The sequence below is a fragment of the Catharus ustulatus genome, chromosome 25 (assembly GCF_009819885.2).
Source record: "Catharus ustulatus isolate bCatUst1 chromosome 25, bCatUst1.pri.v2, whole genome shotgun sequence".
NCBI classification, from domain to species: Eukaryota; Metazoa; Chordata; class Aves; order Passeriformes; family Turdidae; genus Catharus; species Catharus ustulatus.
The window spans coordinates 4,690,521-4,717,174 of record NC_046245.1 but is presented as its reverse complement, the minus strand read 5'-3'; the positions used below and the strand labels follow the sequence as shown (position 1 = coordinate 4,717,174).

At 58.0% G+C, this 26,654-nt stretch overlaps 1 protein-coding gene across 2 annotated transcripts; it reads left to right on the top strand.

Moving 5' to 3' along the window:
• The first annotated feature begins 13,383 nt into the window (after positions 1-13,383).
• Positions 13,384-17,001, top strand: PIM1 (Pim-1 proto-oncogene, serine/threonine kinase). 2 transcript variants are annotated; one of them, XM_033080422.1, is made up of 6 exons: positions 13,384-13,522; positions 13,613-13,719; positions 13,823-13,873; positions 14,199-14,565; positions 15,184-15,360; positions 15,577-17,001. In XM_033080422.1, the coding sequence occupies exons 1-6, from the start codon at positions 13,441-13,443 to the stop codon at positions 15,726-15,728; spliced, it is 936 nt and encodes a 311-aa protein (XP_032936313.1). In that variant the 5' UTR covers positions 13,384-13,440; the 3' UTR covers positions 15,729-17,001. The 2 variants fall into 2 exon arrangements, with proteins under 2 accessions (XP_032936313.1, XP_032936312.1); XM_033080421.1 differs by having other exon boundaries at positions 13,384-13,719.
• Positions 17,002-26,654: the final 9,653 nt, after the last annotated feature.

Here is a 26,654-nt window from a genome sequence, read left to right as displayed (position 1 = left end):
TTATTATAAAACTGCAGCAATGCCCAGATCTGCTTGCTAAAGCCTCCGGCATCGCAGGTTGGGAGGAGCTGGAGTGGGGGAGCAGCTGCTTTGGGGATTATTAATGAGCAGCAAGTGATGGGAAAGGCGAGGATCAATTGAAACAAAGGAGTTCAATGGTAAAAAGAAACGTTTGCGGAGTAATGGGAGTCCATTTCTCCAGCGACTGTCGGAAACGCATCCTGTTAAACATCCATCAATTATCCCAGCTTGCAAATGCATTAGAGTAATGAGGAATTATCCATCAAATACACTTAAAGCCAGTGCCCCCCTCTGCCAGCCGCCCTGCAAAGAGCCACTTCAGTAAGGAAAAATAGCCTGGAGGTGGGTGGAAATTCGGGGGAAGGGCAATGGGGCGGCTCCGGGGCTGCATCCTCTGGAGTCTGATCCAGTCCAGAAGATGCTTTCCCAGCTCCAGGGGCAGCTCCTGGGCTTGCTGGCTCCTTCAGTACCCGTGTTTTCTTCAGAGAGCAGTGATTTCACCACAGGCAGCCAGGCACCTGCTCTGTGCCTCAGTTTCCCCATCCTGCCTGTGGTGCTGTCTGCGGTCACCCGTGGGTGCTGCTCATGTCCCTGTCACCTCTTTTCCCAGGAGCAGAAGCAGGGGTGAGTGTGGTGTGTGGTCTGGTAGCCAAATTCCCAGGAACTCGTGGCTCCCTCACCCACACCCCCTGCACCTGGTCCTGGCTCAGCAGAAGGAGGGTGTGGGGAGGCAGAGGAGACCTTGCAGCCCCTTGGGATGCCCTGGGCTGAGCTGGATGCACCAAGCAGAAAATAACAGGGCCTGGAGGCAGGACCCTGCTCTGCCATCAGGGGAAGGGAGTCTGGTAGCCCCCATGGCCCTGCAGGGTCTGAGGGGCTGGGGGTCTGGTCCCTGTGTGCTGGGGTGAGGCTTTGGAAAGTGGCTGGAGGCTGCAGGATCAGAGCAAACAGGGATGTGAGGGATATGACTCAAGACAGGAGGGTCTGGGGTTGCTGGTCCTGGGTAACTCAAAGGGTTTGATCCCTTTGGTGGCGGATTCAGGACTGATCCAGGAGTTTTCCAACCTCGGTGATGCAACCTTGTAGCAACCCCCGATCTGAGGTTTCGGTGCTGTGATCTGAAGGCACACATCCTCCTCCCCAGGGACAGGGATGGATTTATCAGGGTGTTCCCCCAGCAGCAGGATCTGGGGAGCCAGGGCTGCTGTGTGGTGTTTAGGTGTGGATTCTCCAGTGTCTGGTGCTGTGGTTGTGGGCAGGTCCTGCCTCTCCCATCATGTTGGGAGAGGACTGAGGAGCAACAGTGGGAGCATCTCCTGTCTGTACACCTGCCTGGTTCTTCCTGGCTCTGCACTCACCATTGGGAGCTGGAAGTGGTCAGCAGGTTCAAAAGTCCCTGGGAGGAGACAAAGGGACACCCAGCACATCACAGCCAGCTTTTCTGTAAGGAATGAGATAAAAAACAACTCCTGGACTTGTCTTTCCTGGGGCTGATATTTCCATCTCCCAAACCCCTCTGGCAGCCCTGTCCAGGCCCAGGAGTCCAGGCTGGGCTGGGAACAGAACATGCCTTGATCTGCAGCTCCACGGCAAGATGAACCTTCCTGGGAGAGCGCTGCGTCTGATAACAGCAGCTGCCATTAGGTGTCACAAGAGCATCAGGCCTTTGCTCTTCCTGGGAGGCTGAGCAGTGGTGAGGCACAAGGAGGGATGGGGTGCTGAAGTGGCTCTTGGGGTGGCACCTTGGGGACAGAGATGGCCCAGGCAGGGGAGATGAGCTCTGGCTGCTGGGAGGGCACCACGTGTCCTTTATGATCCCCGGAGGTCACCGTGCTGGATGATCGCTTCTGTCACCTCCTGGGTGTCCTGCCCTGGTGCTGGGGACCTGGAGGTGGCACCAGGTTCCTTCTGTCTCACACTTGCCCCTTCAATAACCTGCTGTGTTTTATTGCATGGAAGCAAAGGCAGAGGCTGCTCTCAAGGAAAGGCCAGTGCTTAGCTCAGCATCACAGCTCCCACTGCAGAATCTCCCAGTGCCCAGGAGAAGCCCGGGGCTGAGACTTGTTTGAAAACCCAGGAGATTCCTCCTCGTTAGGATGTATCCAGCTGTGGAGGCTGTGAGAGCACAGCTGGGCAGGCTCTGGGTGTTCACCTACAGAGGGGTGGATGCTCTGGGATTTGTCCCCCTCTGGGATTCCCACTCCTGGCCCCATGCCACCTCCCACTGCCCCACACCAGGAGCAGGTGCCATGCTCAGATAATCTTCCAGGAATTTGCAATTCTTCCCCGAAATGCCGTTTGCCTCTTTTCATTTTGCAACCTGACCAGAAACAATGCAGCGTCCGAGGCTCAGCGCCTTGATAAGGCGCCAGTGGGAAAAGCCTTTCTCTCCTCTGCAACGCCGGGCACGAATCTGCGGCGAGCTGATAAAGCGTAAAACACACTTTTCCTTGGAGGAAGGACCGGAGCAGGAGCCGCCTCCGGGAGAATCTCCCGCTGGCCGGAGGGGACGGAGGAGGCCGAGCCGGGAGAGCCCCGAGCGCTGGGCTGGGACGCGGGCCCGGCCCGGAGTGACCTCCCAGCATCGCGTCACCTCTTCCCTTCGGAGGAGCTGAGTTCATGTCTGGCCTCCCTGGAGCTGAGGATCGCTCCTGGCCCGTCTGCGCTGTCCCTGCCCATGTGCTGGTGTGACTGCAGCGGCGGGGTTCGCCCCGGGGTGGGCACTGTCTCTGCGGGGTGTGCGGAGTGTGCTGGGCACTGTCTCTGCGGGCTGTAGCGGGGTGTGCTGGGCACTGTCTCTGCAGGGTGTAGCGGGGTGTGCTGGGTGTTCCAGGCACTGTCTCTGCAGAGTGTAGTGGGGTGTAGCTGGGCACTGTCTCTGCGGGATGTAGCGGGGTGTTTCAGGCACTGTCTCTGCTGGGTGTAGCGGGGTGTTCCAGGCACTGTCTCTGCGGGATGTAGGGGTGTTCCAGGCACTGTCTCTGCGGGCTGTAGCGGGGTGTTCCAGGCATTGTCTCTGCGGGCTGTAGCGGGGTGTGCCGGGCACTGTCTCTGCGGGCTGTAGGGGTGTTCCAGTCACTGTCTCTGCAGGGTGTAGCGGGGTGTTCCAGGCACTGTCTCTGCAGGGTGTAGCGGGGTGTTCCAGTCACTGTCTCTGCAGGGTGTAGCGGGGTGTTCCAGTCACTGTCTCTGCGGGATGTAGGGGTGTTCCAGGCACTGTCTCTGCGGGCTGTAGCGGGGTGTGCCGGGCACTGCGCGCCCCAAAGCCCGAGGTGCCGGACTCGCAGCGCTCGGTCGCCAGCGGCACGGAGGCTCGGCGAGGGGCTGGCGGCGTGGGGATGCTTTCCCGGTGACTCACAGCATTCCTCGCAGGTCAGCGGCGGCCGCACGACACCCCGACAGCCCTCGCCGCCCCTGGCCCCTGCCTGAACTCCGCTGGCAAAGCAAATTTCCCCCCGAGCCAGATGCCGGGGTTCCGCGGCCACGCAGCTGCGGGGGCAGGGGGCACAGCGGGGTCCCCCCGTGGCCCCGCGAGAGGATGGGGACAGGGGACAGAGTTCATGGGGGTATCTGCACTGGTAAATTGACCTCTCTGTGCCCTGGGCTCTTCCCCTTCCGCCAGTTCTGCAGAACCCCGAAGAGGAACAGGCTCCCCACAAACTGCCCTGGTGCAGCCCCGACTCGGAGCGCTCCCCGAGCACTGCCCAGCTCTGTGACTCAGTTTCCCTTTGTTGGGGTGAGGAGAAGCGGTGTTGACCCCTGTGATACACAGAGATGAGAGGGCTCCCACTGCTTCTCCCCACCAGCTCTTTCTGGAAGCATCCCAGCCCATCTACTGCTTGCATTTCCCCCACCCAATGAATTTCCCTTTATCCTTTCAGCTTGAGCTCTTTGAATTCACTCCTGCCCTCCCTCAGGGTGCTTCCCCAGCACAATTCTGCATCTTTCTGCATCCCCCCACCCTCAGCCATCCTGTTCTGTTGCCACCCGTGTTTCATGTCACGAGTGGGTCAGTTCTCCGCAGGGCAGGATGAGTGCGAGGAGCGGAGCTGGTGGCAGTGAGGTGGCCCCGAGGCACGGGAGCCCCCGGCGTGGCCGCGGCCCGCCCGCTGCCCGGTGCTCAGCACACAGGAATGCCGTGAGCTTGCAAAGTGGTTTCAGCGAGACGTTATCTAATGGAGGAGGAGGAGGAGGGTGGATTAAGCCAAACCCACAGCACCGGCTTTCAATTAAACCAAGTGAATTTACGGCTTCTCCTGACACAGTAAACACACGCTGCCGGGGTCCTGACCCGGCATTTCCCCTCCGTGCCCCGGCAGGCAGAGGGGGCAGCCTCCTGCTCGTCCTGTGGCAGTGAGGAGCCCCCTGGGCTGAGCTCTGCGTTATTCATCACCTCGCAAAGGGCAGGGAAATGCGGGTGATGCTGCGGTGGGCACTGGGCCCCAGAGCTGTCCCACCTCGGGCCTGCAGGGGTGGGGAAGTGATGGGGAGTGATGGAAACCTGGGAGAAGAAACGGCCCAGCAGGCTCCACTGGCTGGGAGTGATGCAGCCCCAGGGATCAGGGTAACAGCAGCATCCCAGGATGGAGGGTGCTGTGCTCCCATGGATGGAGGATGCTCAGTGACCTTCTCTCAGCAGCTTCACTTCATGTCCCCACATCAATCCTGCCATCCCCATGCCTCAGTTTCCCCCAGGAGCTGGGAAGGCTGCTGGGTGTGGTGGCAGAAGGGTGAGCAAGGCAAGCTGGATGAGCCAAGAAAGGATCTTGCAACCAGGGCTGGGAGCATCCTGGTGGCACTGCAGACCAGGGCTGGGTGCAAGGTGCTCCAGCACGTGTGCCAGCGCATGCCTGGCATCCTCTGCAGCCACCTCTGCTGCCTGAGCTGGGGGAGTCAGCAGCAACCCCTCACCCCTGCCCTGCTGCAAAGGGGTCCAGTGATGCCACATCCCCCCAGCCCAGCACTGCTGGCCACCTGAAGACCCCCAGCCCTTTTGTCTGTGTTGGAGGAGCCCTGGGCGTCTGCAGGTGCCTGGCTATGGGAGGAGAGGCTGTGGGTCAGTGACACTTGGAGCAGTGCAGGCACCTGGCCAGGAGCGTGATGGAGGAGCCCAGCAGGGCTGCTGGGGTGACGTCCTGGCACTGCTGCTGACGTCCAACAGAGGGAAAAGCCCTCCCTAGAGCAAATAAGCGTCGGGGCTGTGCAAACCCGGCTTGGCGGGTGCCTCTGGGCAGGTATCTGGGTCCCATCTGGCCGCTGTTTACCTGCCCGCTGGAATCCACCCTGCAAACTTCCTCCTTGGACAGACCAAAGAGCCGAGCTCAGCTATGCCCTGGCCTCACAGCGAAGCTCAGACCCTGATGGTGACCCTTTGCTCCCACACAGGGTAGTGCAGAGTGGACCCCAGTGGGGTTTGGGAGGATTTGAGCACCAGCTCCTGTCAGGTTTCCAAACCTGCAGCCAAACCCCGTTAGCTCCACACAGCCCTCAGAGCTGCAAACCAGCAGTGTCCAGGGTCCCTTTCCAGAAGGGTTCAGGCAAGTCATGGCATTCCCACCACTGCCTCAGTTTCCCTGTCAGCCTGTCCCTCCCTGACCCGCGGCAGTGGCTCCTGCAGCGTGCAGGGACCTGTCACCATGCAGGGAAGGGACCGTACTGGGTGCACCCGGCTGAGGCAGGACCCTGCCTGCCACTCCCCTGCAAAGGCAGCTGCGATTTCTCAGCACTCCGTGCACACAGGAGCCACTGGATGCTCTGTCCTGGGCACAGGGGGACCAAGAACCCCAAACCCACTCCTGTCCCATCCTGCACTGAGCTCCTCCACCCATCCCAGGGAACAGGGGGAGCAGAGAGCGCACAGCCACAAGTGCAGCTCCGTGGTTCAGCACAGCTCGTGAGCCCTTTCCTGGTGCTCCCAAGGTGCTGAAGGACCCCCCACTTCTCCTCGCTCCCCAGTCCAAGTGCTGCAAAGGGAATTTCCAGCACAGCCCTCACTGCTCAGGTGGATGGATGGACGGATGGACAGACAGTGAGGCTGAGGCCCAACACACTCCATTACACCCTGCACACATCCACACTGTCACTCTTGCAGTGCTCAGGACTGTGTTCCCACCTCTGAAAAGGGGGAAAACTGAGGCAGGGAAGGCAGGTGATGGAAGCTGGGCGGGAGGGATGGTGACAGAGCAGGGAGGGAGCCCCAGCCCTCCCTGCTGTTGTGAAAGCAGCTGGTTATCAGAGCGGGCGTCACACTCGGAGCGAGCGGCTTCCAGGAAAGGAAGGAAGTGTGGGGTCACCCAGCCCCGCTGCCGCCCCTTTCCAGCAAACAGCCAGAGCCTGCTGATAATGGGGCTGTGCCACCAGCCACCCAGGAATTCAGAGCCAATGCCCACACATGCTGCCCTACATGTGGGATTTTCCCCCATTTCCTCTCCCACAAAAGCAAGAGTGGTGCTGGTGCAGCAGTGGATTGTGCTGATGCTGCCTGACTCTTGAGCAGCATCACATCAGCAGCAGCCCAGTTCCACCCCAGGGACTCTTACTGGTAGGAACTGGGAGTCACCGGGCTGGGTTTGCTCCTGTGCCATGCCAGGGGATGTGGAAAGGTGCTCTGTAATGTGTTTCCCACTGGGCTGCCCTGGCACAAGGTGGAGAATCCCATTGCAAGGCTGGATGGGGTGTGGGGTGTGATGGGGACCTGCTGCTCCCACATCCCTGGGCCTCTCCCAACACCTCCCACTGGACACTGAGCTGGAGGCCATAAACCAGCAGGACCCTGGGCAGTCCCATCAGAGTAAGGGTGCCCTGCAGCAGCAGCAAGGCAGGATCAGATCCCCTGGCACCATCCTGCCTTGCAAAGTGGCCCAGGAGGAAGCAGGAGCCTGGAGCCTGCTCCTCCCCGATACTGGGAATAATTACATGATTATGAGATTTGGAAGCAAAGTGCAGATTAATCTCTGATCTTGTTAGTCCGTGTTTTACCATCTGCTTTGTGCAGGCAGGAGAAGCCCTCGTCCCACGCTGGGGAAAGGCAGTGGGGACCCCTGGGGAGAGACGAGCCCCACAGAGCAGTGGGTGCTTTAGGAAAGGGGTGGATGGGCACCCGAGCACCTCAGGACAAGCGGATGCCACCCAAGGCAGCAGCTGTCAGGCACAGCCCCGATTCCTGGAAGCCAGACTGGATCCGGCTCGGCACGCACGGGGCTGGGCTGTGCTGGGACTCCTCCTTTGGCCAACAAGGGCAGGTGACAGCGATGACGATGATGGAGGGGGCTGCTGGGAGGGAGATGGCAGAGTTCAAACCGCAGGGAGAGGTTTGTAATTGTCCGGGTGGGATACAGAGATAGAGAGGAGGGACAGAATGCAACGGGTCTGTGGCAGAGGGAGGGATGGCCCCACATCTCCTGGGCTCCTCGGGGGCTCCCCCCTTCTCTTCCACTCAGGAGGTTTTTGCCAAACAGGGAGGGCAAGACCTGTTTTACTGTGCTTGTGCCAGGAGATTTTTTCTTGCTGCAGCAGCCCAGGTGCAGCCAGGCCCAGCCTTTGCAGCAGTGTCTCATAGAGATGGGGATGGGTTTCCATGGGGATCTTGCCAGGATGGGACAGCACCACTGAGTCCCTCTGGCACTCAGAGCTCTCTGGGGTGACACTGGGACAGTGACCTGTACCTGTGCCAGCTGGGCTGACCCACCAGCACCGACAGCTGGTACCTGTGTGCCACGGGCTCTGAGGGGTGTGGGGGTGCCCCTTTGCCCCCTCGCTTGTGGCAGCTCCCAGTGACCTCTGAGCTGCCCCAAACCCATCGCCCATCCCGGGGGTGGCCGCTGTGACCTGGCCAGCCCATCTCCACACCGCCCAGCCCACGTGGCGATTCAGCCTCCTCCAGCTTGGAACCAGCATCCGTCCCTGCAGGAGGATCCCGGGATTCTCCTCTTTTCCAGCCACAGACAAAAACCTTCCCCGCTCTCCCCACGCGCTCCGCGGCCGCGTGTCGGCAAAGGCTCGGGAGAAGATGAAAGGGATTTCCCGGCTGACCTCCTCACCCCGCACTATTTGCACCTCCTTTCCCGCACGCAGACAGGCATTTTTCCCATGCTCAGGGGGTCAGGGCCCTCCCTGCACTCCAGGACGGAGCAATGCCAGGAATGTACCTGGGAATAGGCAGAGTTTTGCAGGGTGGAGGGGGAAGAGCAGAGCTGAGCACCCTCCTGTCCACAGTTAGCCACCAACATTTGTTCTGCAACCTTTAAAAGCTGCTTTTCTTGTGCAAATGCTCTGCAGGAAGAAACCTGTTAAGCGGGGCAAGTGGGGCTGCACTCAGCCCGAGCCTCGGGTATAAATGTATTTTGTGTCTCCGAGGTGCTGCCAGTCCCTGGCGCTGTCACTGGGCCAGGTCAAAGTCCCCAGGACTTGGGGTCTCGGGTCTCACCTGGCCAACAGTGCAGGTGCACCAGCTCAGCCTCCTCCAAACAGCACTCAGCTGATTCAAGCCGTGTCTTCCCCTTGCCCTTTCATCCCCTTTTTGGGGTGGAATAAACCCATTTCCCCACTGCAGCCTCACAGGAGATTCCCAGCTCCCCTGTGCCTCAGTTTCTCTGAGCTAAATCAGGCAGAACAGCCTGTCCACAGCACACACTCTCTGGAAGTGGAGCCCAGCTGCCCACAGCACATTCCAATGCCTCTGCCATTATCCCAAGGTGGGCAGCCTGGTTGGATCCTACAGTTTCCCTGGGCCCAGCTTGGAATCTGCACTTCTACCCTGCAACAATCCCTTCAATCTCCTAAGAGAGATGGAGATATGGAATAACACAGGAGAAATGTGGTTCCCTTTATTCCTCCCCACCTTGACCTTGCATCACCCAGGATAACAATAAAGGGGAAACAAAAATTAAGTGTTTTGGGACAAAACCTGGGCCCCAGCTCAGGAGATGGTGGGATGATGCCAGGAGATGCCCAGGTCTGGGGGCTGCTCCCCTCACCCAGCAGGGTACAAGCCCCACGCTGGGCACTGCCCCCAGGTTGTGTCTCTGTGCCCCCTCCCCACTCCTTATCTCCCTTCTCCCTGCTCTTTCTCCAGGTGACACAAACCCAGGGATGATCCTGATCCGGGTGTCTGCACCTCAAGGTGACAGGAGGGTGAGAAACCTCCTGGGGCCACAGGAGGAGCCGTGGGGAAGCCAGGCTGAGCACCCCAGGACACGCCACGTGTGCAGGGGAGCGGCTGCTGGGACCCCTCACCCCCTGTGCTCTTGGGGAAGGGATGTGGGTGGCACATGGCACCCCCACCATCACCCCATGCATCCCACTTTCCCCTGGTGCTCTCGGTAGGAGGGTTTGCTTGTAAACAGCAGCCCCTGGGTAACACTTCTAATCCCTCTCTTGGCTATTATTCATCCCCAGCTAACCTTAAAGCCTCCCCCTTTTTCTCTGCGAGGCACCCCCAGAGCAGAGGAAATTCCTCAGCCCTGACGTGATGTGAAACACGAGCGGCTCGGCCCCAGCCGCCCCCTTCCCTGCTCCAACCTACCCGGGCCATTTCCCAACCCAGGTTTCCCTGTAGCATCCCACTCCCCCCGCTCTTTTTTTTTTTTTTTCTTTTTTTCTCTTTCTTTCCCCAACCACCCTTTTCTGCTTTAGACATTGTAACCCGAGAGGCTGGAAATGCAGCTCCTTTCATCTTCCATTTCCCACATCCTGAGAGTCTGGGGAGAAGGAGCCCACCCAGATGATGGAATCCCAAATATGCGGCTCCTTCCACCTCCCCATCCCCTCCGCCGCCCCCCCGTGAGGCTCTATTCACAAAGCAGATTAGCCATGCTGCCGCCTCCCCGCACACCTCGCCCCAAAAAGCCCGCGAAAAAGCCAACATAAAAAAAAAAAAATCACAAATATTAAGAAGAAATCCCCACGGCTGCTCCTGCTGGGGAGCAGGATAGGTCTCACATCTCCTGCCCTGCTCTCAGGTCCCATCACTCTCCTAAATCGGTGGGAATTGGCACCCGAAGTCCTGGGATGGGTGCTGGCTCAGAGGGGTTTTGGGGAGCTGCAGCACTCCTCCCTGTGCTGGGGTGATTCCAGCCCCACGATGTGGAGTGTCCCAGGTTGTCACTGCTGGGTCTGGGGGGACCCTGAGGATGAGGAGGGGAGGGAAAGCAGCACTGGAAGCCAGAATTCATGATCCAAACCCGCGGGATCCCAGCCCTCCTCTCTCTGGGGGGACACCCTGTACCCCGGGATCGGTCTCATCCTCTCACCTGCACTGCCAAGACACTGAGGAATGCACACACACTTTATAGCATTTCCAAATGTGATGTGAGACCCCAGAGCACCTTATTGTGGTTGTGGGGGTGACTTTGAGCAGGTGATGACAAGCTGGGGGTGTCCCAGCCCCGCCTGGGTGAGGGCAGCTCCCTCTGCCCGGCCGCTGTCACCAGGAATTGCTCACTGTGTGTAGGTGGGAGCATCCTCAATCCCCGACTCTCCTCAGCTCTCACCTCTCCGGGCTGGGACAAGCCCTGGGTGGGCAAAGAGCTTCGTGCGCTCCTCATGGGCGAGTGGGCATTGCTGAGATGCCTCAAACCCCTTTTCCAGGTCCTATCAGGTGGAGAGAGCCGGGTGCCCGTCAGAGCATCGGGAAGAGATGAGGAAGGTTTCGGGCTTCCCCCGGGGACCCGCAGGTCGGTGCCGTGTTTCATCCCACGCCCTGGGCCAGCCGGTTCCGCGGGCAACCGAGCCCAGGGAGCCACGGGCAGACTCAGCCAAGGTCACGCAATGACTCAAAGCTGCTGGTGGAAAACCACAGCCCTTGTGTGTCACGGCGTTAATGGCCCCGCATCCTCCCCTCCCTGCCCCAGCCACGTCCCCTCGGCCGGGGGATGCTCGTGGGGCTGCACTCAGCCCCGGCGTGGCATTGACCTTGCTGCTTTCTTCCAGGACATCAGTGGAAAAGCTGAATTATAACCCCTCACCCCAGGCGTTCCTGGGGAGCAAATCGCCTCTCTCTCCCCGCTGGGTATCGCCCTGGCCCTCCCCGTTTTCACCTATTTGCTAATTGTGCTGGCGGGGAAGGCGAGGGGGAGGAAATACAAAAAGTAAACTGCGAAAGCAACACTGCAGCTCCAAGGGCCCAGCACAGCAATCAAGCGATAAAGCAGTAATTAAGCCTGATTATCATGCAAGGCAGCCCCGGTTAGACTGGAATGCCACTGAAGAGCCTGAAAGCTGCCGGGATTGTTTGCAGGGCTCAGAACTGATCTTTTGATGTCTGCTGGGAGCTCCTCTCCCCCAGACCTGCCATCAGCTCCATATGCCACCCCAGGGTCCTGTTTCTCCTCGGGCATGGCCCTGGTTGGGTTTTTCCTCCTTGAAAGCCCCGCGGAGTCTCCTCTGGGTTGCAAACTGTTCCTCGAGGGCTCACGGCGAGAATTGGGGCTGCTCCAGAGATGGACGGGGCAGTGCTGGCCAGGGCAGGACCCGCAGGACATCCCTGTGTCCGTGCAAGGGCAAGGTGTTCTTGGGGATGTGCGCTCCTCTCCTGCAGCCCCATCCCAGGGGAAGAGAGCTGGGGGGAGAAGCGATCCCTAGGGATGAGGGCAAAGTGGGTGAGAGCAGCAGGATGGGGTTTGTTTCTTTTTAGTTTGAATGCCTGACACATCCCGATGGCCTCCCGCGGGCTGGCAGGGGAAAGGTGAGTATTTGGAACGGGCTGAGGGGGAAAGGTGACTCCTAGCCCTGTTTTGGGGTCGTTTTGGGAACAGCAATGCATCTGGGTGGGTTAATCTGAAAAGAGATGGATATGGCCGGGACGAGTGGCTGCCTCGCAGCTCCACGTGGCCAGGGCACGGAGCAGTGAGCTCCCCTCGCCTCCAAGGAGTCCAGAGGGGACCCGAGCCCTGCGCCAGCAGGAAGAGACGGCGCCTGACTCAGTCCCGGGGTAAACGAGCAGCTGGGCAGGTTTACGCACGAGGATGATTTGGCCCCAGATCATCCCGGTTGCAAGACACGCTGCTCCCTCCGACGCTAATGAGCAGGTTTGGGCAGAGCTGCTTCTCCCGAGGAGTCAGGGACAGGCAGCCCCCGGGAAAGCCCGGCCGCTCCGGGCGAGCTCTGTTTGTCAACAGGTTTCCAGGGCAGCCCCTTCGGTGCCTTTCATCATCCTGGTAAAGAATTTGATAATGAGTTCGGGGCCAAATGCTAAGTCACCTCATCCCACGGCTGAGCACCGACTGGCAGAACCAGTTGTCCCAAATGTGCCCAGGCGCCGGGTGGGAATACAGCAGGAGAAAGGCGCTGCCTGCCCCTCTGCCCCACTCTCAGCTTGCATCACCTCGAGTTGCAACAACACTATATTAAAAAAAAAAAATATTTAACAATCATATATTTTAAACAAAGAGGAATGGAGGCGCTGTGCCAGATTCTCCACACTTTTCCCTAAATAAAAATGTCACTTTCTGGGGAAAACGGAAGATAGATTTTCCAGTTTTTGGTCGTCTCATGCCCTGAAAGAGGATGTGTCACATTCTGGGTAAATCTAAAAGCGGCAGCGATGGTGGCGAGTCCTTCCCGCCGGAGCGAGGGCTGGGCTGCAGCTCCAAACCCCACTTTGGGGGATGCATCTTGGTTGTATTTAATCCTTTTTCTTAACACTAAAGGGCATAGAATCTCACCAGCATTTCCAGTAAACCCCATTCGATTTCAAGCAATTCATCCCACAACTATGTGTGGGATGCCAGGAACTCCTCGGTCTTGCTTAGGAGCAGGAGCCCAGATGGGCTTTGTCTGGAATAATTCAGCTCCCAGTGGCTGGAGCTCTTTGCTCCAAATGCTAATAGAGTGAGTAATCAGAGATCGCCATCCAGTAAATAATTTATCTTATCTCTGGAACTCGGGAAGGCATCTCAGCCAGCGACTTCTGCGGAAAAAAGAAGACGGAGGGGAAAAGCCTAAAAAATAGGGATGTTAGTCAAGAGTCCCCAGCTGGAGCGGCCACATGGCCACTTTTACTGGAAAGGGGAAAAGTTCACTGGTTGGCCCGTGATGAAGCAACAGCGGGGTGAGAGCAGGGGCCGCGGAGCACGCGGGAAGCGGCGATTCCCGGGAAAAGGCAGCGCGCGAACGAGCGGCCCCCGCGCGGGGCCGGCCCGGGGGGCGGGGCCAAACGGGCTGCGGGACCCGCGCGCGCCGCGGCCGCGCCCGCTCCCCATTGGCCGAAGGGGGCGGGGGGCGGAGCTCCGAGCCACAGCCCCGCCCCCGGGGCCGCCCCGCCCCGCCCCCGGCCCCTGCGGCTCGCGGGGCCGGCAGGGGCCGCGCGCCACACGCGGCCGGGCCTCGCGCGGAGCGGCCGCTCGCGCCCTGCCCCGCCCGCCGCCCTCACAGCCCTGCCCGGCCCCCACCGCAGGTGCCGCCGCCGGCCCCGCCACCGGGATGCTGCTCTCCAAAATCACCTCGCTGGCGCATCTCCGCTCCGGGACCGCCGGGGAGCTGCACCCCGCCAAGCTACAGCCAGGTCAGGGACGCCCGGCCCGGGGGTGCCCGTCCCGGATCGGGGCCGGCCGGGGCAACGGGCAGAGCGCTGACGGGCGGGTCTCGTCCACAGGGAAGGAGAAGGAGCCGCTGGAGCAGCTGTACCGGGTGGGCCCGTTGCTGGGGAGCGGCGGCTTCGGCAGCGTTTACTCGGGGATCCGCCTCTCGGACGGCGCCCCGGTAAGTGGCGGGGCCGGCGGGCGGAGCAGGAGGGGGCTCGGCGGGGCGGGCGCCGAGCTCATCCCGGCGCCGAGCTCATCCCGCCGTTCCCTTTGCCTCGCAGGTAGCGATTAAACGCGTGGCTCGGGACCGCATCTCGCAGTGGGGCGAGCTGGTGAGTGAGCGGGGCCAGCGGGAGAACCCGGGGCGTGACGGGCGGGGATGAGCCAGACGCGGGAGGGTGGAAACCGGGAGGACGCGGGGGAAGCGGGTGTGGGGTCACCGCGGGACGCGGAGCATCCCGGGCTGGGGAATGCCTGGCGCCGATGGGGGCGGGCAGGGAGACACCGGGATGCCCAGAACCGGTGGGAGCGTCCCGGTGGGAGCATCCCCCGGGCAGGGAGATGCCCAGGACCGGTGGGTGCGGGCAAGGCGACGCCAGAGCTTGCCGCGGGCGAGGGTAGCTGAGCCCCGCTGATTTCAGCGTGGTCGCCCCGCAGCCCGGCGGTAGCCGTGTGCCTCTGGAGATCGTGCTTCTGAACAAGGTGGGCTCCGGCTTCCACGGCGTCATCCAGCTCCTGGACTGGTTCGAGCTCCCGGACAGCTTCGTGGTGGTGATGGAGCGTCCGGAGCCGTCTCAGGACCTCTTCGACTTCATCACGGAGCGGGGGTTCCTGCCGGAGGAGATGGCGCGGGGGCTGTTCCGCCAGGTGCTGGAGGCCGTGCGGCACTGCAACAACTGCGGCGTCCTGCACCGCGACATCAAGGACGAGAACATCCTTCTGGACCTGGCCACGGGAGAGCTCAAGCTCATCGACTTCGGCTCCGGCACCTTCCTCAAGGACACGCTGTACACGCAGTTTGACGGTGAGCCCGCAGCCGGGTGACGCTCCCGGTGCCGGGCATTGCGCGGCCGGGCCGGGCTCCGGAGGTTTCCCCGTGGCGGGGCGGGGACGGACTGAATTCTGCACCGCTGCCAAGTTGCTGTTTGGCACGGGGAGGTTGTTGTGAAACGGGAGCCGGCTCCCGGCCCTGCTGACAGCCTCCGTCACCCAGCCTGGCTCGGGCTGGGGCGGGGGAAGCCAGCGTGACAAAAACACCCCGGGGAGGGGGAGAGCAGAGGGGGGTTTGCAAAACCCGAGCACCGGCCGGTTTGGTTTGCAGGTGCGGAAGGACTGGGGCTGCTCCTTTCCCCTTGTTTGCCTTGCTTTATAATTTTAAATTTTTTTTTTTGCAATTGCGGGGGGAAGAGGGGGGTGAAGGCGTGGTTTTTCCCCACCCGTGGGTGGGTTTTTTTTCTCGCATGTAACGGCCGGGCCTTCCCCGGGCCCTGCTGCCCTCTTCTGGCACCGGCGCCTTCCTTTTACAACCCAAAGTTTGTAAACAAGAGTCACGTGCTGGCGGGAAGGCGGGCGGGTCACGCCGGGTGCCAGCGCCGCCCAGGGATGCTGGGCCCAGGGGCTGACGGGCTCGTGTGTCCCGCAGGAACGCGGGTGTACAGCCCCCCGGAGTGGATCCGCTTCCACCGCTACCACGGCCACTCAGCCACCATCTGGTCCCTGGGCGTCCTGCTCTACAACATGGTGTGTGGGGACGTGCCCTTCGAGCAGGACGAGGACATCATCCGGGGACAGCTCTTCTTCCGCCGGCGCATCTCCCTCGGTGGGTTCCCAGCTCTGGGATAACGGGCTGGGGGAGGCAGCAGCTCCCAGGGAGCTCTGGGGAGGGGGCTTCTCTCCCGTGGGTGACCCAGGTGCTGCCATCCTGCTCTCCTCCCAAACACAGGGTGGATGGGGAGGGTTGGGCACAGCTCAGACGCTGCACAGGGTGGACAGAGCCTGCTCTGACTGACCACTGGCTGCTGCTTTCTCTCCCCAGAGTGCCAGCACCTCATCAAGTGGTGTTTGTCCATGCGCCCCTCGGACAGGCCATCCTTGGAAGACATTTTCAACCATTCTTGGCTGCAGGACATTCACCTGGAACCAGCTGAGATCCACCTGCACAGTTTGATCCAGGAGCCTGACAAGTAACAGCTCCATGCAGCTCCTGGTCATAAGAAGCAAAGAAAACCAGACTTTTTCATCTTGACCATAACTCTGAGCAAGGATCCTCAGATGTTCTCAGATGGGACTGTGAACATCTTGTCCTGGAGCTGGGCTGGGGACCTGCTCTTTCAAGTTCTGGTAGCCACCATCCAAGCCAGCTGTCCTGGACTCCATCTGAATGACCTTGTCTCTTCTGAGATTTTTACCTGTAATATTTTTTGGACTGGTTTTGGAGGCTCTCAAGTGTCATCTTGACCTGCTGAATTGGATGATAAGAGGATTGGAGACCTGATAGCAAGAAAAGTTTCAATGGGGGAAGACTGTGAGGATGGCAGGGCCTGTGGCCAAGTGGCTTTCCCTTCTCACTGTCCCTTCTCGCTGTCCCCGTGCTCGTGTGCCTTCTGATTGATCTGAGCTGTGCTGGAGGAAATACTTGACTTTTCCTGCAGTGCTGCTTTTCTGAGACTCGCCTGGGCCTATAGTTCCTTTTCCCTTTTCAAAAAGGAACTAGGTCAGAAGATGCTTGGGAACCAAGTGGGTTATGCCTCGCCTCCTGTGCCTCCATCCCACACGGGTTTTCTGGGGTTCTTTGCTTCTCTGTGCCCTCACGAATGCACAAACAATGCAAACCAACAGCTGTAAATGTGTACATAGTTCTACAGGAGCAAAGCTTGATGTACAGTTGTGAATAGTGATAACATTTTGCCTTTTTTTTTCTCATTTCCAGTTTTTGTTTTTAATTTATTTTCATGAATTTGTTGTTTGTTTGTTTTTTAAAGGAAGGGTTCTAGCCGCCAGGAAGAATTCTAGCCGCTAGGATAACTTATTTATTTATTTATAATTCATGTGGGTTTCCAGCCCATGCCTTGCTTCTACAGCTGCTGATCCCCCGGTTTTCCATTCGGGTTTTCCCTCTGTTTCTGTCCAGTGTCCATCCCTGGGCCCGTCGTGTTTCTGTTGCATGTCTGGTGGAGGTGTGGGGTGGCTGCTTCTCCCCAGCTGTCTGTGTACATAGTTCTGGGTGCTGTTCTTTCCTTGCCACGTGCAGATCTCAGTTTGCAGATGAATTTGGGTTTTCTCCACGGGTGTCTTGTTTGGGGCTGGGGAGGGGGGAGCTGGCCCGGGCTGTCTGCACTGTCCAGTCTGTACCTGTAACCAAGTGTGTAGTCGGCGGGTTTTGTTAATAGTTGATATTGTACAGGGGAATTGAGAAATCTTATTTTTTTTATGCGGTTTTAAATAAAAACAAAAAACTTGATGTGATGGAAACATTCCTTTGTTTGTGGGGTGGGATGGAGGATATGCTGTGAGTTGTGGGGTACCAGTGACCACACCATGACTGCTCCAGGGACCTTGTCTCCAGCCAGACCTGACTCCAAAGATCCCAGCACAAAGCACGACCAGGCAGTCAAAAGCACCACGGGGACTGCCGGATCCATCCCTCCACGGGGTGTTTCCAGAGTCGACTGCTCCTGGCAGCTCTCCTGGGAGAGATCAAAGAGGTGCTGAGCCCTTTTCTCTCCCATTCATCCGCAGGCTGGTGCGGAGCATGTGCTGGAGCTGGCGAGTAAACAAACATCAAAGCGCCCTTACGAAACGCCGGATGTTGTCAGCCAAATTCAATTTTGGTAAGGCAGATCCTGTTGCTCCGGCTCCGTTGGGTGTTGCATGCCGGGGGCTGGTGGGTGCAGGAAGCTGCCAGCGGGCTGTCCCCACCTCCAGCCCGGCCAACGCAGAGGAGCAGAGGAAGCTGATCTGCGGATTACGAGAAGTCGGTCGCTATCAGTCAGCAGCGGTCGAGTTTTTTACCCTCCAAACTGTCAAACCCCATTTCCAGCTCTGCGGTACTTCAGGGATGTTTGTTTGTGTGTTTTCTTATCTTGGTTTGGGTTGGTTTTTTTTTTTTTTTTTAAATTAGTTTACATGTGTTGCATTTTGGAGCCCTGTTTCTGCATGGCCTCCTGGTGCAGCTGCTGCTGTGTGCACAGCGCTGTGTCTGCCCCAGGGAAGGGGCAGTTTTCCCTTTCAAAGGTGACTTTGCAAATCCCCAGATCTGACACAGCAGGACCCTCCTTTCCTTGGCTTGCTCCAGGGCTTTTTCCTTAATATCCCCATGTCCAGTGAGCAGTCCCCTTCCCCAGCTCACCCTGGGCTCTCCTGTCCTGCTTTCCAAGCCATGGCGCTGCTAGGAGGGAATAGGGGGTTCTGGAGCCACATCCCAGTCTTGTTGAGTGCCTCTGCCTTGGTGAAGAAAGTGTTAAATTGGTTTGTTTTGCTTTTTTGCTTTTTTTCTTGCTTTTTTTTCTTTTTCCGATTTCAGCTGCATCTTTCATCTGCTTGAAGCAGGAAGCGCAGCTCCAAACGCCGTCAAAGTTTAAGGCCTATTTTGAGATGCGGTTTGGATCTACCCTCCTCTCTCTCTTTTTCCCCTCAAGCCCATCCAGGAAGCTGCTCTTACACGAACACAAACATCACCACACCTCCTGCTCCCCCATGGAGCCCCTCGTGTGGGCACTGTGCCCCCGGCGCCACCAAAGCCCTATCAGAGCCTGGCTGCGCTGCGGGCTGTGCCCGGCCCACCCTTCCCCGTAAGCACTCGCGACTGTTGCGGTGTTTCTTAGAAAACTGAGCAGAAAGGCTGAGCAGGTCCCATGTGGAGCTGGGTGCTGATAGTCCCTTGGCTTCCGCCTGTGGCTGGTGATTTTGTCACCCCCAGGCTTGTGCTACAGAGCCGGCACGTCCCCAGCAGGATCCCGCTGACACTGGGGACCGTCCTGCTGTCCCGTGCAAGGGCTGCCTGTTGGATTGGTGTGTGTTTGATCCCCAGCACTCCTGAGCAGTAATACACACACAAATCTGTGTCCCAAGTCTCTCTGGAAAAGGATCAGTGCATGTTTGATTCCCTGAGCACCTGTAACACCTTCACGAGCACAAGAGCCACCAGATTCATGTCCTGGGTGTCTGCCACAGGAAAGGATCACAGATGGGCACTCACAGCATCAGTTGCCTGTTCTGCCCTCCAGGCTGCCCATCACTGTCACACTCAGGGCCTGGGGGAACGAAGAGCCCTTTTTACCCCTCATTTTTCCTCACTGGGGATATTTCCTGCACTTTGGGATCATCAGATATGACAGGAGAGGATGAAAACACAAGAGTTGTCCATTGGAGGTGACTCACTGCTCTCCCACCTCCCTTTCACAATTTTTTTTTTTTGCTCCCCTGTGTCAGCAGGCAAAGCACCCACAATGCAGAAATTGGGAAAAAAACCAATGAAGCAGGAGGAGATTTTAGGTGGAAACAATGGAATCCCATGGCCAGCACTCATCACACCTGTACCTTTCTGTACTCCATCCCCAGCTAAGGTGCTTGGGGATGCAGGAAAGAACACTCCAGGGGAGCCTGGAGCCACTGCAAAAGGGACATTTATGTTTTACACATCCCTTTTTGGGCATGGGAGATGAGCAAACTTCTGCCATGGCTGGAGAAAGGAGATGAGCACCAAGGAGAAAAGGCACCTGGGGAGCAGGGGCCAGGCTCACTGCAGGGACCTGAAGAGCCAGAAACTCGGAGGTGGCACCTCACCACCTCCCTGTCCTGAGGAAAACATCCAGCTGCCCTCCAGGCACTGCCTCAAACCCTTTGGCCTTCTTGGCACAGTGAGTCACAGGAGCTATTTTGGACTCCTGCCTTAGGTCGAGGTGAATTATCAGCAAACCATGTGTCCCACGGCTCCAGCTCCCCGGGAATGAACCCTTGTGGAAATCAATCTCCGAGTGCTTTGCCAGCGGCCTGTGTGGCAATAGCATCATCTCCATGTGGGGAAACTGAGGCACAGTGACCCAATTCGCTGGAGATCTTTTGTGGTGGAGCCTGGGTTCACCTGCTTTCCCCTGCCCTCTTTCCTCAGGCTGAGATTTGCTGCAGGAGCTCCCAGCTTTAATCCCTCGATGTCCCCACGTCCCCTGAGCAGGGGATTGAATCCTGCAGGAGCAAAGACCAAAGCCCTGCCCCCTCTCAGTGTGAAACCAGGGTGAAACTTGTCCCTTGCCAGGCCTCCTGCGACACCCCACCCTGCTGGGACAGCAAGGGGGGCCAGGTGCTGGTTTCAGGCACCTGGAGCCCCACTCAGGACTAGAGTCTCATGTTTTGGGGTTTACAGTGACTGCTCCAAGAGCAGATCTGCACTAACACTGCTTCTGTGACACATCGAAACTGCATCACTCAGCCTTCGAGTTGGTGGGGGTTTTAAAGAGGAAAAAACACTTTATTCGCCATAAAAAACCCCAAACCAACCGCAAAACCTTTCCACGTGTAAAGTTGAGTCAAATTTAGCAGCTTCAACTAGAGAAACATATTTTGAAAGCTGTAATGGGAGTGTTTCTTTCATCTCTTTCCAAGCTTTTGGTCCCCTACCTCCAGGGTAATATTTTTGTGTCCTTACTCACTGGGTTTATTACGGTTAGGAGGGGGTTAAGCAACCCCAAAAATGAAACAACAGCTCCTGTTACGAACTGCAACACTTAGTAGCCCACTAATACCACAGAGCCACGTTTGTGAGTACGAGGGGCAAGCGAGTGTCGGGAAGGAGATCTCACCCACTGAGAAAGCTGTGAGAGAAACACAAGCGGCAAAATGTCACTTCAGGTCACCCAAAATTCTCCATCTCTCTCCCTGAAACGAGCGGGCAGGGCTGGGGCCCTCAGCATCAGCACAGCCCCAAGGGAATTCAGCCCTGCTCTGCCAAGCGTGCAGCACGGATGTGCCGTGTGTCGGTGCCAGGCTACTCCGAGGAGTAGATTGCTCCCTGCAGGGTGCCCACACTCGCAGGGCTGCACACACAGGCCCAGGTGTGTGCAGATCCCCCCAAAGCACACAGATCTGGCTCCATTCGGGCCAGTTTGGCTCCTCGTTAACCAACGCCTGCCGTAATCAAGGCGCGATTGTGAATGCCAAGCACTGGGATTTCACCCTCCGGGTGGGTGTTCTCGCCTTTGGGGAGCGAGCAGGATGTGGGCAGAGCAGACAATGAGCCCCCCACCCTCGCCAGGGCGGAGGGCTCACTCCTCTGTTGCTCTAGCAGGGTGTTTCCAAACAAAACCCTGATAACGGCAACACGTGGAGCAGGAGAAGATGATGTGTGAACTGCCATGGAAAAGCGGGAGGGGAAACTCCCGGAACGATCCCTCCTCAAGCAGGGGAGGAACAGCAAAGCCAGCCCAGCCTGCCTGCAAGGAGGGGACGGCAGGAGCCAAAGGAGCTCTGCAGGGATTCACAGATGCTAAAAGTGACCCTCGGACGGACGGACGGACTGTCCGTGCTCAGCCCCCGCGGGGGATGGCTCCCATTTCCCAGAGTTTGCAGCCGCGTTACGGGATGAGGGGATTGGTGATAACATTGTTGGATGTGTTATATGTGATAAATATCCCAGGGGTTTTGAACTCCGGCTGGAAGGAGCGGCGTCTCCACCCAGCTCCTTCCTGGAATCTTCGCTAATCCAACACAACCCCTCTGACCGGGAGGGCAGCGCTCTCCCTGCAGCTGGGTACCCTCAAATTTGCTATTTTTGCCATCTCTGAAGTTTCCTTTCTCCGCTTCAGCTTCGGGATGGGAAAAGGAACTGATTCTTCTGTCTCGAGTTTCATTCTCGTTCAGAATCGAAAGCTGCTGGAGATGCTGGGCTCGTTGTCAGAGAACCAGGGCTCGCCCTGCCCCCCGAAATACCTCCCTGTGCCCTGGAGCGGGTGATGGAAAGAGCAGAAAGCGCTGGCTCGGAGACAGCCGGCAGGTGCCTGAGCTGAGGCACCGCGACGAGCCCGTGCCGCCCTCTGCTGTCAGTCCCAGTCTTCCCAAACGGCCGGGTTTGCAGAAAACCCCCTCATTTTGAATATTTATTCCTTTTTTTAAAAGTGTTTCCAGCCCCCCCCCGTGTTCTGAAAGGTTTTTTCTACCCTAGGGCTTGGTCGACCTGGCCACGGTCAAGGTGAAATTTGTGTTCAGGAAAGGGCTGGACTCAGTGCTCTGGTTTAGTTGTCGAGTTGGGGAACAGTCAAAGGTTGGACTGGATGATCTCAGAGGTCTTTTCCAACCTAAATAACTCTGTGGTTAAATTCAGTCGTGGCACATTCCTCTAGACCCAAAGTGCAGGTGAGGCCACCATGCTCTGGAGGTTCCCCCTTGGCTGGGGACGATGGAATTAATTCTCCATCCACTGCCAAGTTGCTGTTTGGCAAGAGATGGATGTTGTGAAACAGGAGCTCCTGGCTCTGCTGACAGCCTCCGTCACCTACACTAGCTCTGGTGGGCTGGAGCTGGAGCCAGTGTGACAAAAACACCCTTGAAGGGGCAGCAGGGGCGGCTTCAGAACCTGGGCTCTGTCTGGTTTCATTTGCAGGCACAAAGGGCTTGGGCTGCTCCTCTCCCCTTGTTTGCCCTGGCTCATTACTGGGGTTTTTTGACCACTGAACGGGAGGATAAACACAGGGTTTTTTCCCCACCCGTGGGTGGGTTTTTTCCTTGCATTACAGTCCAGGCCTTCCCCAGGGGTGCATTGCTCTTTTCCAGCACCGTGACCTTCATTTCACACCCCAGAGTTTGTAACCAGGACCCAGAGGCAGGACAGAAGGCAGCAGGTCCTGCCATGTGCCCCTGGGCAGGTCCTGATGCCCAGGCGAGGGTGTGGAGCAGCAGCAGCCGCCCAAGGAGCTCGTGTGTCCCGCAGGAACGCGGGTGTACAGCCCCTGGAGTGGATCCGCTTCCACTCAGCCACCATCTGGTCCCTGGGTGTCCTGCTCTACAACATGGTGTGTGGGGAGGTGCCCTTCAAGCAGGACGAGGACATCATCCGGGGACAGCTCTTCTCCCTCGGTGGGTTCTCAGCTCTGGGATAATGGGCTAGGGGAGGCAGCAGCTCCCAGGGAGCTCTGGGGAGGGGGCTTCTCTCCCGTGGGTGCCATCCTGCTCTCCTCCCAAACCCAGGGTGGATGGGGAGGGTTGGGCACAGCTCAGACGCTGCGCAGGGTGGACAGAGCCTGCTCTGACTGACCACTGGCTGCTGCTTTCTCTCCCCAGAGTGCCAGCACCTCATCAAGTGGTGTTTGTCCATGTGTAATAAATTGATAAATGGAGTAAGTTTTAAAAAGGAAATTTTGTATGTAATCAGAGTGGTTATTTTTATCCTTTTTTTGAATCCCAGAATGGTTTGGGTGGAGAGAGATCTTAAAGGTCATCCTATTCCACCCCTGCCATGGCAGGGACACTTTCCACTGTCCCAGACTGCTCCAAGCCCCAATGTCCAACCTGGCCTTGGACACTTCCAGGGATCCAGGGGCAGCCACAGCTGCTCTGGGCACCCCGTGCCAGGGCTTCCCCACCCTCACAGGGAAAATTCCTTCCCAATATTCCATCTAACCCTGCCCTCTGGCAGGGAGAAGCCATTCCACTGTTGTTCCAGACCCTTGTCCAAGGTCCCTCTCCAGCTCTCCTGGGGCCTCTTTAGGCTCTCAGGCGTCCGCGGAGCCTTCCCTTCTCCAGGCTGAACATCCCCAGCCTGAATCGAAAATAGATTTTAACCTCTTTTCCCGGGCGCTTTTCCCGGGCGGTTTCCGCGTCACCCTCCCCGCCCCGAGCCAAGATGGCGCCGCCGGGGGCGCTGAGGCGGCCGGGGAGTGTCTGCAGCACCCACCGCGCTCGCTGGGCGGCGCCAGCGAGAGCAGGGCCGGGCCCCAGTGCGCATGCGGTCATTGCCCGTGCAGCAAAACTACAACTCCCGGCATGCACCGCGAACCCCGCCTGGCTGTCCGGCGGCCTGGGGACGGAAGACTACAGTTCCCGGCATGCTGCAGGGAAGCAAACGTGAGCACGTGACTCAAGGCTTTGCTGCTTTTTGACCCTGCGGAGACACCGTCCTGTCTCTCAAACCCGGAAGTGCCGCCGAGCCCCGCGTGGGTCGCACATGGCGCCGCTCGGCCCCGCTGCCCTCCCCGGCCACACCCGGGCGGTCGGGCCCCGACACCGCGCCCGGCTCTCCCCGCCCTCCCGGTGAGCCGTCCCACTCTTCCTCCGTCCCTTCTCCCTCAGTGTAATGGCAGCCCGACGCCGTTGGGCCGTTCTGCCGCTGGATTGACTCACCCCGGCTCTGATACCGGCAGCTCCGGCGCGTCCATCATCAGCCATCCCTGCACAGGGCGGGAGCGTTACCCTCAGCTCCCCACAACCCACACCGGGACTCCCTCTGGCCGCACCGGGGGTTCCTCCAGCCCCGGTCACAGCTGGAGCCCGGCAGGAACGCGCCTCAGTGTCACCTCCCTCACAGCCTGGCTCGGGGCAAAGGGAGGGCAGAGGAGCCCTCGGGTGTTTGTTCAGTTCTGGGGCAGACCCGAGGGAAAAGCTGCTCGGGAGGCACCAAAACCCGCGCGGCAAACAGGGAGGGGAGGAATCCAGCTGGGGAAACATCAGAGGCTCTGAGAGTGAGAAGGTGACAGGGAGAAACGGGCTCAGGCGGCACCAGGGGAGGTTTAGGTTGGGTATTAGGGAAAATTTCTCCGCGGAAAGGGTTTTCCAGCCCTGGCACGGCTGCCCAGGGCAGTGGTGGAGTCCCCATCCATGGAGGGATTGAGAAGCCGTGTGGATGTGGCACTTGGGGACACGGTTGGTGGTGGCCTTGGCAGTGCTGGGGCATGGTCGGGCTCTGATCTCAGGGTGCTTTTCTAGCTTTAACGATTCTCTGTATTTTGTGGACCCAGCAATCTCCCTACAAGACAGGGTTGTTTCCCAATTTCCAGACAGTGTATCCAGTACAAGGACAAACACTCCCCTTCTGGCTGCTGCCAAACAGCAATCTCTGGTTTATTATCCTGCATTTTAGAATACTAAAGTATTTATTGTATTTGTTGGTTTGCTTTAATAAAATACATAAAGCTTTGCTTGTATTTTCTCACAAAACCGATTTTGTGAAGAACAACTGTCTTATTTCCACATGACTGCAGTGTGTGCTTAATTACAGAAACGAGAACTTTGCACACTAGTGCATTTCTTTGTTATTTGTTTTTTTCCTTCAGCACAGAATTGTTTGTTGACAGTTTTTAATGCATAACTGAGCACCAGAGCAGCTTCCAGGGAGCCCTGCAGTATTCTCAGGTATGGGATTTTCTGCAAAAGAGCTGGAAAGGAGGGAGAGTAAGATTTCCAAAGGCACTCAAGTGCTTTTGGGTAGCTGGGCTGGTTTCCAGCTGGGTTATCAGAACATCCCTGGGACTGGCAAACCCTGGACAAGTCCCCAGTGCTCCTGGAGCCCTGGGGAGTGAGGCAGGGACCTGCTGGAGGCAGCAGAGCACTTTTTAAAGCACTGCTCTGACAGCTGAGAGTCTCCAAGGTGCGTTTAGTGCCTCTACCCAGGATTTCCTGGGGCATCCTGGTGGGAATGTGCTTTGAGAGGAAACTGGTGCTGTTACAACTGTGGCATTTTGGGGGCAGCCTGGCTGTCTTGAAGGCTATGGGGACATCGTGAGAGAGTCCCCAAGTGCTCTCCCCACTGCCCATAGCACGGGGGAAGCTTTGAGTGTATCCCAGACCCAGCAGATTTGTGCTCCCTGTCAAACGTTCTCATTGTCTGCCCCTTGTCCAGATGCTAATAAATCACTTTGGAGTGTTCCCCCTTCCCCCAACACACCGTCTTTAATGACAGGAGGGGAATGTGAGGTGCAAAGCGCCTCTGCCCTCGACTGCCACACCGGGGGACACCAGGGGACACCAGGGGACACCAGGGGACATCCAGCCTGCCTTCGGTGAGCACGGTGTCCTAGCTCTGCCCGTGGGCAGCGCAGCAGGGCCTGGGCTGGCTCCTCCTAAAACAGCAAGCGTGAGCAAGGTCCACTAAGTGTAAATTAGTGCAATAAGTGTATATAAAAAAAAGTGTAAATAGATCAGGGCAAACGAGGGTAAAGAAACGCCAAGAACGGGAAAAAAGGGGCAGAGCGGCAGCTCGGAGCTGCAGCACCGCCGCCAACCACCAGGGGGAGGCAGAGCGCGGCCCCGCTGCACCGGGGACGGGGACAACGAGGGACAGGGGGACACCGGGGGACAGCCGTGGGGGTCCCGTGTCCCCTCCCCTGCCGCCGGGACACTGCGGATCCGGCCCAGCGCTCCGAGGGGCGGCCGCGGTTCCCCAGCGCTCCGAGGTGCGGCCGCGGCTCCGCGGGCGGCGCTGCTGCAGTACCGGCTGCGGCCGCGGGAGGGCGCGCGGGGACCGGGCCGGGGCCGCGGCGCTCAACTTTGAAACTGCCAAAAACTGAGATTTGACACCGAAAACTCTGAGATTTTACACCGAAACCTCTGGGATTTAACACCAAAACCTCTTAGATTTTACACCGAAACCTCTGAGATTTTACACCAAAAACTCAAGAGATTTTACACTAAAAACTCCGATTTTTCACCAAAATCTCAGAGATTTTACACCAAACCCTCCAATTTTACACTGAAAACTCTGATTTTGCACCAAAACCTCTGAGATTTTACACGAAAACCTCTGATTTTACACCAAAAACTCAGAGATTTTACACCAAAACCTCCAATTTTTTTCACCAAAAACTCAGTGATTTTACACCAAACCCCCTGATTTTACACCAAAACCTCTGATTTTACACCAAAACTGCTGTCATTTTACACCAAAAACTCTGATTTTAACCCAAAATCTCTGAATTTACACCTTCAGACACTTCCACATCTCACACACCTCTCAAACTCTTCTTGCTCTTTGCTTCCCTGTTTGCTCCCCCTTCTATATTTACACACTTCCTTGGAAAAATGTCACTGGAATGAACAATTCCTGTCACATTGCTTCTCTTCCAGATTGGTCCCCAGAGCCTTTCCCTGCAAAATCACCAAATTTCCCTTCCCAGCCTGGCCCTGCTGTCT

Bases quoted from the DNA above. Each gene is read 5' to 3' on its own strand.
- PIM1 (XM_033080421.1), top strand. From the start codon at position 13,441: ATGCTGCTCTCCAAAATCACCTCGCTGGCGCATCTCCGCTCCGGGACC. The intron at 13,720-13,822 runs GTAAGTGGCGGG...TTTGCCTCGCAG, and splicing joins GCCTCTCGGACGGCGCCCCG to GTAGCGATTAAACGCGTGGC. The intron at 14,566-15,183 runs GTGAGCCCGCAG...TGTGTCCCGCAG, and splicing joins GCTGTACACGCAGTTTGACG to GAACGCGGGTGTACAGCCCC.